This window comes from Neomonachus schauinslandi, chromosome 3 (assembly GCF_002201575.2).
Source record: "Neomonachus schauinslandi chromosome 3, ASM220157v2, whole genome shotgun sequence".
NCBI classification, from domain to species: Eukaryota; Metazoa; Chordata; class Mammalia; order Carnivora; family Phocidae; genus Neomonachus; species Neomonachus schauinslandi.
Genome location: NC_058405.1, coordinates 175,078,240 through 175,091,909, shown reverse-complemented (window position 1 = coordinate 175,091,909; position 13,670 = coordinate 175,078,240). Strand labels below are relative to the sequence as shown.

At 59.9% G+C, this 13,670-nt stretch overlaps 1 protein-coding gene across 2 annotated transcripts in view; it reads right to left on the bottom strand.

Moving 5' to 3' along the window:
- The window catches only part of ASIC4 (acid sensing ion channel subunit family member 4), a 22,562-nt gene extending 10,301 nt beyond the window's left edge, over positions 1-12,261 (bottom strand). Inside the window, exon 1 of one of the 2 annotated variants that reach the window (XM_044913426.1) lies at positions 11,665-12,261. In XM_044913426.1, the coding sequence (XP_044769361.1) occupies positions 11,665-12,246 (582 nt within the window). In that variant the 5' untranslated portion in view covers positions 12,247-12,261. The remainder of the gene's footprint in view (positions 1-11,664) is intronic. The other variant, XM_021703162.2, reaches the window with a different exon arrangement.
- Between the last annotated feature and the right edge of the window lie 1,409 nt (positions 12,262-13,670).

The following is a 13,670-nucleotide window of genomic DNA, read 5'->3' as shown; positions in this document are numbered from 1 at the left end:
GGTGCAGAACAGCAGTGACAGAGCGGGGAGGAGCTCTGGGACTGCTGGCTGTACCCTGCAGGGAACGGGCAGGCCAGATTGGCAGGGCCACCTGCACGGCCCAGGTCAGGCCCGACTGCTGAGCAGAGCAGAGCGTTGCCCCGGAGACAGTCCCGGGCCAGGCAGTAGCGGCAGGGGGAGCTGCCAGCTCCTAAGTGGCAGAAGTCTGGTGGCAGCACAGCCCCCGGCCTCTTCCATGGAGACGGCACGGCAGCTCCGCCTCAAGGTCCCCCAGGCTGGTCACTGCTCCCTTCCCCATGGACAGGCCCCGAAGGAGGGTGTGTCCGGGGCCCAGCAACGGAGAGGGGCAGGTGCAGGGCCACAGTGTGCCTTCATGGGCTGAGGGTCTGTCTCCAAATGACCCACCATCAACGCCTTTGGGCCCTGTTCCCATCTCAGATCCCCACCTCTTCCTTTGGTCTGCCCCCCACCCTCTTTGCTCTCTGCCTCAGCTCCCAGGTCCACCTTCCTGATCCGAGGCTAAGCGCATAGCCTCCCAGGCTAAACAGCTTCTAGACGGGAGTCTGTCTGTGCTGCCTGGGGACCCTTGGACCCCCTCCATGACCTTTGTCTTTCTTTCTTTCTTTCTTTCTTTCTTTCTTTCTTTCTTTCTTTCTTTCTTTCTTTCTTTTTTAAGCTTTTATTTATTTATTTGTCAGAGAGACAGAGAGCACAAGCAGGGGGAGCAGCAGAGGCAGAGGGAGAAGCAGGCTCGCCACCGAGCAGGGAGCCCGATACGGGGCTCGATCCCAGGACCCCAGGATCATGACCTGAGCCGAAGACAGACGCTTAACGACTGAGCCACCCAGGCGCCCCTCCATGACCTTTTTCTGGCCAGCCCCCTACCTGTCCCTCTCAGAGAGCTTTACCCTTTCTTGGCCCAGACCCTGGCCTGGGTTTGCCTCCCTAGTCTCTGTCCCCTGATCTTGGTCTGTGTCTCAAGGCCATTCTCTCTTCTCCTGGCCTGGCTGTCCTCAGCGTCTGAGAAACTACCCATCCGGCTTCTGTTACTCTGTTCATCGCCTTCTTTCGGCCTGTCTGTCACCCTAGCCTCCATTTCCTCTCCCACTGGCCTGGCTGCCCCCATTCTCTCTGTTCCTTCGACCTCAGCATCTGCATTCCTGTTTATCCTTAGCCTAGGTGTCCAGTCTCTGTCTCTTGTCCTACTAGACTTTTCCCTGGGCCTGAAACTGCCCCTGTCAAGCCAGGAACCCCTCCCTAGGTGTGCTTCCCTCCTTCTCCCTGCCCCCCCACCGACATCAGAGCTTGGGAGAAATCTGTCCAGAGCTCTCTACTCTGAGCAGTGGCTCCTCTCAGCCCCTTGGGTTCCATCTATCCACAGCTCCGATTTCCCCGCAAAGCTCTCCTTGGCTGGCTGGCTTGCATGCACCCCCCAGCCCTCCCCACCCCTCATCCTCCCTGCAGTCATGGAGCCCATTGGAGCCCACAGGGTTAACAGGCAATTAGCAGGGCCAGGGCTCAGAGCTGTGGGGAAGAGGGCCCTGGGCCGCCAGGAGATAAGAAGCAGCCCAGAGCAGCAGAGGCTGGGCTAATCCTGGAGCTAATCTGCGGCCTGGGCTTTTATCTTCACCACCTTCTGGGCACCCTGCCTCCGCTAAGGCCCTGGCACCTCCACCCCCCCACTTTTCCACAGTAGCTTCATCCCCCCCATATTCCATTAGCCCTCCCCTGATGTGGTCCAGCCCCAGGCCTTTCACAGGCCCCTGGAATGAACTCCCCTTAACGCTAAAGTGCCCTGGAGTCTACAGGGGGCCGGTGGTGGAAGGGGACGCATCTTCTCTGGTCTTGGACTGTGACTAACACAGCAGGTTGAACAACTCTTGAACAACAAGTTCAAAGCCTCCTGCATCTCTATCCTCACCTGGGTAGGAAGAAAGCACCAACTCAAGACACCTGGGGTGTCTGTGCTGGTCCTATAAAGACCAAAGCAGAAGCCTAGGGGAGGCAAGGTACATATCCAAGGGCACAGAGGAAGACGGGGCAAATTCAGAACTAGAGTCCAGTCCCTCTCCCCCACTGGCCCAACACTCTTCTCTGACCCCCCCGGGGAGTCAGTAGACCCTGGTGCCAGCCTCAGCATCACCACAGACGGCCTGTGTAACCTTGGCTAATAAAGTGATTAATTGACTTCTCTTGACCTGTTTCCTCATCTGTCAAGTGGGAATAGAAATTCTTGCCTGACTTATTTCACGGGGTGATTGTAAGGAGTGGAGCTAAAAGGCATCTGCAAAGTGAAATCATATACCCGAGGCCTCAACGTTAGCAAGAAGAGTGTTGTAGAGACAGCTAAGAACCTGGGGCAGAGATGGACCATTGGAGGTGGTGCTGGAAATGGATACACATAACACAGCTTCTTAACTCGGGGAAAGGGGCACATATTTCGGAGTCCTACAGAACAGGGTTCAAATCCTGGCTCTGCCACCAGCCTCGGACAAACCATCTTGGGTGCATGGGCAAGATTTAATCTCGCTGAGCCTAGGGTTGCTCATCTGTTAAAGGGAAGTGGTAATTTCTCCTCCTAAAGTTAGTCGTGAGGATGAGAGAGAAGTTCAGAGTGATGCGTGGTAGGGTGCTCAAGGAAGGCAGCGGGCGGTGGTGTGGGGTGTGGATTTGTGAATGGAGCTTCTTGCCAAATGGTGCAGCTCTTTTCTCTCTCTCTCTCTCTCTCTCTCTTTCTTTCTCATATTGACGTATACTTGACATGGTGCAGCATTTTGATCTTGGATTCCCACTGGTCCCATTCTCAGGGCAGCATGCACCTTGGTAAAGCGTCTCTCAGCAATCTGTCAGCGTGGAAACCCCCCAGCACTGAGAAACGGCTCTCCTACTGGCTGGGAAGCAGCACCCAGCCAACAGGCCTGCAGCTCACCCTGGTTCACATCTGGGCCCCGCCTTCACTGTCTGTGGCATTCGGGTTCAGTCATTTAACCTCTCTGATCCTCCATTTTTCATCTGTAAAATGGGAATAATAATAATAGGCGCCCTTCAGAGGTGTCATGAGGAAAGAGATAATCTACATGAGTAATAGCAACATCTAACATTTATTTAGTGCTTACTCTCTGCCAAGCATGGACCTAAGCACTTAACATAAATTAACGCCCTAATCCTCACAGAAACCCTATACAGGGGGTGACTTATCCCCATTTTATAGACAAGATAATAGAGGCCCAAAGAGGGTAGGGGCCTGCCAGGGTGACATCACACAGCACAGCAGGTGCTGGGCAGTCTGGTGCCCGAGTCTGTGCTTGAACCTAGTGTGTGATGATACACACGGGCACAGCGCCAGCCAATAGTAGGTGCTCAAGAGATGGCAGGTGCTCACACAACAGTCATGTCCCAGCACTATTCTTTGAGCCTGTGCCCTGTGTCGGGCACCGTGGATGGCGCTGGGGATGGTTCAGAGAACCAAACAGACGGTCTCAGCCCTGAGGGCCTTTGCTGTCTGACTGCAGAGGGATTCATTCATTCAAAACGTGTTTATTGAGACGCCTACACTAAGAGGCAGGTGAACAGCAGTGGGGAACAAAACAGACCCGGCAACCACAGGTATAGGCAGATCGTTACTAGTTGTGATTATTGCTGTGATGGGGAGACCAGCACAAGTCCTCTGACGGTGGGACAAGAGCTGGAGTTGGGTTGGGGAGGAAATCTTCGCAGAGCAAGCCCACTCACCCCCGCGAGAAGGGGGCGATCGTGCCACACAGCGGAGACAGAGGAGGACGCCCACCTCCCGAGCAGGCCTGGCCTCCCCTACCACACCCCCACAGCCACCCAGGGGCTTTGCAGAGCGACTTCCTCCCCAAGGTTGAAGCGCTCCCGCTCCAAATCCGAGCAGTGTTTGTTCAAATGTAAATGTGTGAGCTGTGGTGGAAGGGAAGTAGGCAACGGCCGAGGCCGCGTGACTCCAGGCTGAGCTCGAGCTAGGAGCCCGGAGAGCTTGGGGCCCGTAGCCGAATGCGATTATTCCAGGCGTGCGCCGCGTTTCCACAGGAGAGGTGAGGCGCGGGGCCCCCGGCACGCAGGTAAACAGGCAAACCTGTTCCCGGGTAGCGACCACTTAGGCCTTAAACCCTAGAAAGTCATTTTTCCAGGCGGGAATATTTTTAATTGGTAGCGAAGCCCTTCGCTGACATTGCGGCCCCTCGATACAAAGTTATTCGTTAGAGTTGTGTTGGCACGGCGGAACACACACCCGCGGCCGGGCGGGAGCTCCGGGGCCGAGACCCAGAGGGTGGCGGCGGCGGCGGCGGGTGGGTGGGGGTGCGCCCCCCACCCCCAGCACCGCACCCCGGCGTCCAGGCCCGGCCCACCCGCACGCACCCAGGGGCCGCACCCACCGCCGCGCGCTCCCCCCCGCCCCCTCCTCCCTCCCGCTGGGCAGGCATCCATCACCGCGCCCGAGCGCCCTCCCTCCCGTCTCCTCCGGGCGCCTCGGCTCTCCTCCCTGGGTTGGCCTCATTTGCATTCCCCCGGCTCCCGGCTCCTCGGCAAAGTGACCTCCGCACTCCCTCCGCGGAGGGAGACACCGCCGCCCGCCGCCCGCCGCGCCCGGGGAGGGCCGAGGGGGCGCGAGCCCGGCCGGCGGGGCGGGGGCCCGAGGAGGCGGCTCTGCGAGGGGCAGCCGGCGGGCTCGCGAGCGGCGGGAAAGGCCTTGGGGCCGAGGGGCGCACACCGACTCCGATGGGATTTGAACCCGCGACCTCAGATCCCCTGCGGGGAGGGAGTGGGGACGTGGAGGCCAGCACCAGGCTCGCGGAGCTGCGCCCCAGAAACGGAACCCCTGTTTGGAACCTGGGGCTCCCCAACACCCCGTCCCCCCCCCCCCCCCCCCCCCCCCCCGCCCCGCCACTGGAGAGGGGCCAACCCTAACGGGCAGTCGCCCAGAGGGTCTCCAGTACCGCCTGGGGGCCTGAGCAGCCCCGGTCCCCGCTCCCCAGGCCCGCCGAGCCGCCTCCCCTCCCCCCGTTTGGTATTTACACCTTTCACACATTTGTAAGCTATTATCCTGTCCACGCTTAGTCACCGCTGAGCCAAGCGCCACGGATTTAGCTCCTTTAATCTTTCCTCCTAAATCAATCCTCCATTTCCCCTTAATCATCCCGTGGCTCCTCTCTGAACTCTCTCGCTGCTGCCTCGCCTGCTGCAGCCCATGCCTGTCTCTGGAACTGCTCCCCCTCCAATCCCAAACGGGTGTCCCAAGGGCATGGGGAACATGGGTGGGGGGGGTAGGTTGGATTTCCAGCGCTGCCGGCCCCCGGCTCGGGAGCCAGGACAAGTAGCGCAAACACTTCCCCCCCCACCCCACCCCCACTCTCTTTCTGGAAACACACAGCACTCTGAACCTTCTTGTCTCCACCCTGCGGGTCTCTGTCCTCCTCCCGCCTTCCCACCCCCATTCCTCTGGATGGCTCCAAGACCCTAACCCTCAGGTCTCCATCCTCGGTGCCGGCTGTCCCCACCCCCTCTGCCCCAGGGTGCCTGTCCATCTCTCCCGGCCACCCTGTCCCCACCCTGCATTTACTCCCGCCCAGTGGGACCCACTGACTCAGGGGCCTCAGCCTGAGCAGCCCTGAAGCTCAGCACTCCGAGTGCTCCCCGGGATGCTCCTGCCTCCCTGCGGCCCATCCCTGATCCTTTCTGCCTCCACCAGTCGGCCTGGCAGAGGCCCCGCTGCCAGCCACAAGAGGGAGCAGACTCCTCCCGGGAAGCAGAAGGGTAGGGGTGGAGATCCCGGAGGGAGCACGGGTAGGGGAGAAAGGGAGGACAAGAGGGTGTTACTGGGGCCATTTCTTCAAATGCTAATCAGCATCTTCCGGCAGTGCCACAAGAAGCTGAGCTGATAATGAGCCCAGCTCGGGGCTGATTCCTGATTAATGAAGAGGCCACAGGGCTGCTGAGTGGGGCCGGGTGGGGCACGTCCCTCCTGGCCCTCCCCGCTGCCCTTGCAGACCGGTCCTCTGTAACAATAACAGCCCCTGCCCTTGGATGCTTGGCCATACTACTCAGATCCACCCCCCTCCACCACCAACTCCACTGGCCAACGGGAAGCAGCCAGACTGAGAGCACCCCCTCCAGGAGGGCCTGAGGGACAGCAGCCAGCACTGGGCAGGAGCGGGGGAGAGCAAACACCGGGTTCTGCAATCCCGGAGTCGTAGGTAGCCCTTGGAGTATTTTTTTAAATCAGGAACATTTTTATTAAAATGATCAAGACTTGGGCTTCCCTGGACAACACCCCCAACACACGCACGCGCGCACACACACACACACCACTGGGCATCCCTGACCATAGGGCCCTAGTTAGCTGGGGCTGAGGAGCAAGCTGCTCCCCACAGGGATAAGTGAGCTTCAGTTTTGCTCAGACCCCACCCTTCCCTGCTGTGTGCCCTCCCGGACCTGACCTGCCTGGCTCCTAAAGACAGGATCAACCCTGAACTAGATGGTGAACTAAATGTTCTCAAGATTCATGCCTCAGGAGAGGACAGGAGCAGATGGGGACAGAGGGCTGGACAGAGGGTGAGGATAAGAGGTAAGCTTGTCTGCCTGGACCAACCTCAATGGGAAGCCCGTCCCTTCTTGAGTCAAGGGGATAAGGGGCAGCCCTCAGCCCCTCTGGAGCCAGCAGCAAAGGTATGGAGTTGGCATGTTCTCGGGGTAGCCCCCCCACAACCAAGGAGGCGGGGCAGAGATGATCAGTACTGGCCTGACCACACCAGGGAGGGGGACAGGCTCAGGAGGCAGCTGGGATGGAAGGCAGGGGACTGCCGAGGATCTGGCATGGGGGAGCCAGGGAGTGCTAGAGGGCCTCCCTGCTTGCTGCTCCCCCTGCCTCAGAGCTGTCCTGGCTGGCAGCTGGGGTGGGGCTGGGAGAGGAGGGAGGAGGGCAGAGAGGGGGACTGCCCAGCTGGAAGAGGCCTTGTCTAATTGTGCTTGATTAGTAGAGAGGAAGAGAACAGGGCGAGTGATTAATAGTCACGGCAGTCACCAGCGAGTGGGGAAGGAAGGCTGGGAGGGGGAGGGAAGTCTGAGAGCCAAGAGGGGATGGGGCCATGAAGTGCCCACGGGTCCCTGGTCCCCTGCCCGCCCAGGGACTGCCTGGACCCCTGACAACCCCACAGAGAGGGGCCAGGTCCTACCCCTGCCTCCTCAAGGACTCTCCACCTTCCCCATCCCTCAATTTTCCAGACAATAGAATGGAAGAGAAAAGACCAAGGTCATGTCCTGCACCTGGGGAAAAAGGTCTATTTGCTCATGTGGTGTTTCCAGACACCTCAATGTCCCCAGACACAGACCCTAACCTCAGCCCAGATTGGAGATGGCGGCACTTCCATCCAGAGCCCACAGCCACCACCTCACATCCTTGGACCCCAGTTGGAATTCCTAGCCCTGCCCATTCTGGCAGTCTGACCTTCGTTCCTCGGACCACCAAGAACTACACTGTCCAATATGGTTGCCACTAGCCACATGTGACTGTTTGAACTGGCCATTCATTTTCCCTGTCACACCAATCCCCCGTCAGATGCTCGATAGCCAGTGTGGCCGGTGACTACCCTACTGGACTGTGCAGATCCAGAACCTTCCCCCCATCCCAGAGATGTCTGGTGGGAGAGCACTGATCTGGAGAGTGTGTGTGCACACATGCATGCGTGCATGGATATTTGGGAGGGGTGGGTCGCAGGGCAATGCTGTAATAGTGTAGGGGAGGGTCTGGGCCTGAGGGTCGAGACAGGGGAAAGGCCGGGTGATGGCCAGCAGCAAAGCTGCCGACACAGGGGTCAGAAACAGCAGCAGTCAGGTGAGAGAGCAGACGCTTCCAGAGACACACGCACCACCAGGCAGCGCGCTAAGTTCTTTGCAGCCATCTTTTTCATCCTTACAACTGCCCGAATTTTTTAGGTTCTACTACTGTATTTACTGAGTATAGAAACCGTGGCTCATGGAAGCTTTTTGACTTCTCCAAGGCCGCACAGCTTGAAGGGGAGAACTGAGGTTCAAAACCAGCTGGTCTGGCTCCGGAAACCACACACTTGACCACCCCACCATACACTCCCGGGCTGAGAGGAGATGCTGAATTTTAGAGCCACCCTTGCATTTTACAGCTAAAGAAATGAAGCCTAGGGAGAAAGAGTGATTTCTGCCTTCTAGTAAGTGGGCAAGCTGAGAGCGAGCCGCGATGGGGAAAGTATGGATGGGGCTTGGAGCACCAGGGTGGGGGGGAGCAGATGGTGGTGGGAATTGGGAGGAAGGGAGAGAACATATAGGTGGTGAGAGCAGGAGGTGAGGTGGGAGTGGGTGGGTGGGGATGAGACTGAGTAAGGAGGGGGAGGGGAGGAGGAGAGGAGAAGAGGAGGAGAAGGGCCCCAGGGGCGCTGGGTGGAGGGGAGCATGGGTGGGGCCAAGAGCATCTCCCCCATCTCTCCCTTTCTCTCCAGACTCCCCAGACCTGCCTCATGCCTTGAACCTTTCCAGCCCTCTTAAGCCCAGAGTGGCCTCTCTCTCTCTCTCTCTCTCTGAACTCAGGCTCTTACTCTTCATGTACCTCTTTTGGCAATTAATCCTGGCACCTCATGACACCGCTTGCATGGCTGGTTAACTCTTGCATGGTTGGTTAAGCTTCTGAGCGTCCCTGTCTCTGCTCCACCGCGAGAGTGTAGGCTGCTTGAGGACAGGGACTGGGGACTGGGTCTCCCCTCCTTTGTTCTCCCCCACGCCACCTAGCAGGCACAGAGCCAGCACGCCGAGCTCCATGTTGACTGGGTGAGTGACTGGGAGTCAGTGAGGGGGTATCAGGGAGCGTGGGGGGGAAGCAACTGCAGTGGTAAAAGAAGCAGGAGAAGCAGCTTAGGGGACTGGGGGAGGGCGCATTACCCGGAGTAAAAATAGGCTGGAAAATGTGACATTTATTAACTTGGATTCTGGAGGAAAGGTCACAGCAGAGTGGGGAGTGGGAAAGAGGAAACAGGGAAAGCAACAGAAAACACATCGCAGCCCCTTACCCAAAGCCTGTCACTGTTACTGACCATCTTACCACCCGTGCCCGGGCAGGTTCCTCGCCACCTGGTGCCTGTACCCGTCTCCCTACCACTGATCCCCAGCATGAGCTCCATGTTCTTACCAGAGGGCCGTTGTGGACCTCCTGTGCTCGGTAGAGACCTCATGTCTCCATCTCCTACCTCTTCTCCAATCTTGCCCCACAAGACACCCCCATCTTGTCCACTGCCACAGTTCATGGATTGCCATCCCAGCCAATAATCCCAGACCCCGTTGTATTTGCAGCAGACTCAACCCTAGAAGGCCAGGTCCAAGGGAAAGTTACACTCAGCAAATGGGGGATGGGGTGTGGGCAGAAGGGTATGGCGTCTAGACTGGGTGGGGGACACAGAAAGCAGGATCCAAAGGGGAATTCCTGTCCCTCAGTGCTTGCTTTGCCCCTCCGCTCTTCTCGGGCATGCCGCAACCCCAAAGCTGAAACCCACAAACTTCGCCTACCCTCCTCAGCCTCCTCTCTGCAGCCCCAGAGTATGAAAAGGTCTGCGGGATGTCCATCCTCCTCTTTAGCCATCCTCAGGATTCTGAGAGACTCCCTGTTCCCATAACCTCCAAGCACCTCTTCCTTTCCTAGAGCCAGGCAGGAAACCCCTGCTTCCCTCACCTTACCCATCTCTCCCTCCTCCCTCCTCCCCTCCTTCCCATTGAGGTTTCAACACACTTCCCCTTTCCTTTTTACCCCCAACTGGGGCCTGAGATGCAAACTCCGCTCAGGGACACAAAGCTCCCATTGATTTCTGCCCCCACAGCACCTGCTGAGAATGGGCTCTGTCTGCCCCCCCAACTTTGAGGGGTGAGGATGTCAGACAGAGGGGCCCCAGGGACCCCAAAGGCCACATGCACACTCTCAACACCTCACCTCCTCCTTGGGGACTCCTGCAGTCCTGGGTTTGGGAGCAATGATTTTTTCCTAGAAGAGGGTGTGTAAGCCACACAAAAGCCCAGCGCCCCCCAAACCAGCACTATCCCTCCTTCCTGTCCCTTCCTCCATTCCTACCCAACTGCACCCTCATCCCGTGGCAGGAGGACCCAGCGGCTGCAGGCATGGGTGGTGGTGAGAGGAGCCATAGTAGGCCTACTAGGGGCATGTTTCCTGCTGATGCTGAGGCTGTGAGTGAATGGGAACCTGGGCCGGGGGCAGCTGGGCTGGAGGAAGGCAAGCCCCCCACTCCCACTCCCATCTCTGGGGCAGGCCACTGGAGGCTGGCTGGAGTGGGCACCATGTTGATGCCACGTATTTGCACATGCACTGGGCAGTGGTGACAAGGCTGCAAACACACACATGTACACAATGCTGGGAGTCAACTGTGGGCTGGGGACAGGCATCCCAAGCACCGGGGGTAATAGATACCCCGTGACTGTGGGTGAATGGATCACCGACAGACAGACAGCCCGCACACGAGACACGCCCCCCATGCTCACACCTGACTATGGGAGGGCAGCCCGAGCCGACACGCTGATCCCAATGAGAGTGTGTGTGTCTGTGCTCACACACGTGTGAGACATGGCACCAGCAGTCCCCACGTGGGGAGCAGGGATTGAGGTAGACGGGGCAGGGGGAGCATCAGGAGAGGGTATGGCATCCACAGTGTGGCCCTGTCCTCAGCAGCTAAGTGAGATCTGGGATGTGGGCATGGGGATGAGGAGCTCTGGGTGTGTGGGTGTGCAGGTGTGCTCGTGAGTGTAGTGACAGGCACACTGAGTATGCGAGAGGCAGTGCAGGAAACTGTCCCCAGCAGCAAGGGTGTGTGTGTGTGTGTGTGTGTGTGTGTGTGTGTGTGTGTGCGTGCCTGCGTGTGCTGGGTCGCAGCGAGGGTGAGCCGTGCACACAAGAGTGAATGAGTGATTCTCAGTGTAAGAGCCAGAGCCGGGCAAGGGAACAGCAAGACCCAGGAAACGGAGGGAGGGCGAGCGGGAGAAGCTGGAGGGGCTGCATGAAAGAGGGATGTGTGAGAGAGTCTGTGAAAGGGGGTGTGTATGAGAGACACGGAGACAGAGAAGAGACACTGGCACCCAGTGTACCCGAAGATCAAGACCGTTTCTTCCAGCCTGCCGGTCGGGCCAGCTCCCCAGGAGGCAGCCCTGAGTCCCTCTCTTTGCTGGAGCCCCCCAGACACCCTCTTCCCATCACCCTCATCCAGTGGGGAGAAGAATCCAGTAGCCACAAAAGGAAAAGGGAACAACAGATAAGTGGGGGTCAGTTGCTCCTGCCTTGGCCCCGTGCATCCCTTCCCCGCAAGCTGCCCGCCTTCCGGGACACCCCGGGCCCACTCCAGGCCCCCTGGCCCCAGACCTGGGCACTGCACCAGCAGCAGAGCCAAGAAGAGGAGCAGCCGCAGCAGCAGGGTAAGCCCCGAGGAGCATCCTCTGCTCCGTGGCCAGGAAGCCCGAAGGCAACACCCAGGCTCGGGGGAGACACGAGGCCAGCCTCTGGTGGCGGAAGGAAGGGAAGCCCTACGGAGGATGCCCCTATGCAGCCCCCCTCCTCGCCACCCCCCCCGCCCCCCGCCGCCAGCCTCTGGCCACCCCAGGCCGGGCACGCCAGCTGGCAGGACTCACCACGGAGAAGTTGCTGGCGGAACAGTGATGCCCACTGAAGTTGCAGCTCTTGAGCATGTCGGCAAGCTGGTGGCCAGTGCGGTTGAGGATGTCTACCATGTCAGGCTCCGGGTAGCGCAGGCCAGCGGCGCGGTGCCCGTCCCGGTCTTTGGGGGGCAGCCCTGTCAGGTTGGCCAGGTGGAAGATGTCGGCGTCGCTGAGGGCCGAGTGCCGGAAGCGGTTGATGTTGCAGAGGGTGACCGCCGGGAAGCCCGCCACTGGGGCTGGGGCGGCAGGGTTCATTGCCACCAGGTGAGGCCGGGTCAGGTAGCCCCGGGCCAGGCCGGCAGCCTGGTACAGAAAGGCGGCCAGCGAGGTGAGTAGGGCCAGTGCCCACAGGGTTCTGCGCAGTCCGTGGGGGCCCGGGCCACAGGCCCGGCCCAGGCCGTGCAGAGTGCTGGTGCTGGCAAAGGTGGCCAGGTCCCGGGGGGCTGCTGTCCCCTGTGCAGCCCCCAGGAGGCTTTGCTCATCCCCTGCCTCCTTCTCCTTGGGTTTCGCATCCTCCTCTGCAAATTTGATTTTGCACACAATCTCGATCGGCATCTGTCCCCGGCTGCTGGGACTGTGGCCGGAGCCTCCCTGCCCCTGTCCCTCCCTGGCCAGTGGGGCCCCCCCCCCAGTGCCCTCCGGAGTGGCGGCGGTGGCAGTGGCCGCTCTTTGAAACTCAGGGCAAGCAGAAGGAGGACAGGGACGGGGTGGGGGCCCAAGGTGGGGGAGTCACTCCCACTCCCAGCAGCTCCTCAGCCCTGCCGCCGCTGCCTCAGCTGCTGCTTGTCTCTCTCCTCGATCGGCTCCTTGTGGCTTCCTTATCAGCACCAGCACAGCTGTCAGCCCCTGCGTGTGTCCCTGCGAGCGAGCGAGCGAGGGAGTGAGCGCCGCTCCGCCACGCCGCGCAGCCCCAGCCGCGCCGCTCAGCATGTGCTCCGGAGCCCACCCCGTGCTTAATAATTCAGGACATGTCAACAGCGCTTCACCGGCGCCTCTGGCAGCAGGAACCAGGCCAGGGGCGGGGGCAGCCCCCCCACACCCCCACCCCACCCCCCGGGGCCCAGGACAGGGATCCCCGGGCCCCTGCCCCAGACATCGTCGGGCTGCCCCCCCCAAACTCTTGCTACAGCCTAGGCACTCGTGGGGTCCCCAGACGGCCGCACTCCCAGGCCACTCAGAGAAGACATCTGCACCCAGAGGCCTCGGCTCGTTCCGCCACTTTTTGGGACCACGCCCGGGAAGGGTCAGCCAACTCCACCCCCCACCTCCCTGACTCCTGACTCCAGCACCCAGCCACCACCTGCCCCCACTACCTCACTCACAGCGGCTTCCAGAAACTCCTTGGGAGAGCCACTTGTTTGAATGAGGGAGGGGAGGGCAGAGGAGGGCAGGCAAGACAGACAAGGGGACAACGGTGACTCCACCCAGATGCTTGGCTTCCCTGGAGCTTTGCTCCCAACTTCAACACCCACCATGCCCCCGCCTGCCCTGGGATGCTGGCCACCCCCTCCCGTCCCCCCAAACTCAGTCACTCGTGGGTCTGAGACAGGACACCCTGGCTGGCTTGCACATCTATGGCCACTTGGCTAATCCAAACGTTTCTCAAATCCCTTGCCAAGCCAGCCTGGGGGTGGGGGGAGTGTGTGGGGTGAACAAGCCAGGGAGCAGAGACCAGGTAGGATGGGTGGGGGAGAGGGTATGGAATGGAGGGAGAGGAAGAGCCCAAATGGGGATTTGGGAGGGAGGAGAAATGTGCTGGCTTGAATGGGAGGGAGTACTATCCCAGAAGCAGAAGCAGAAGAAGAGGGTGGCCAGACCATAGGGCAGGGGAGCCCTGGCCTGGCTGCTGGCTTACGGAGGGGAAGCAGGCACGTGGGTTGTTCTCGCAGGCAGGGGTGGGTCCCCAGTTGGCAGCCCAGGAGGAAATGCCTTGGTGCTCCCAGGGTGGAGTGGTCATAGTGAGCGGCTTGTGTTCTGGG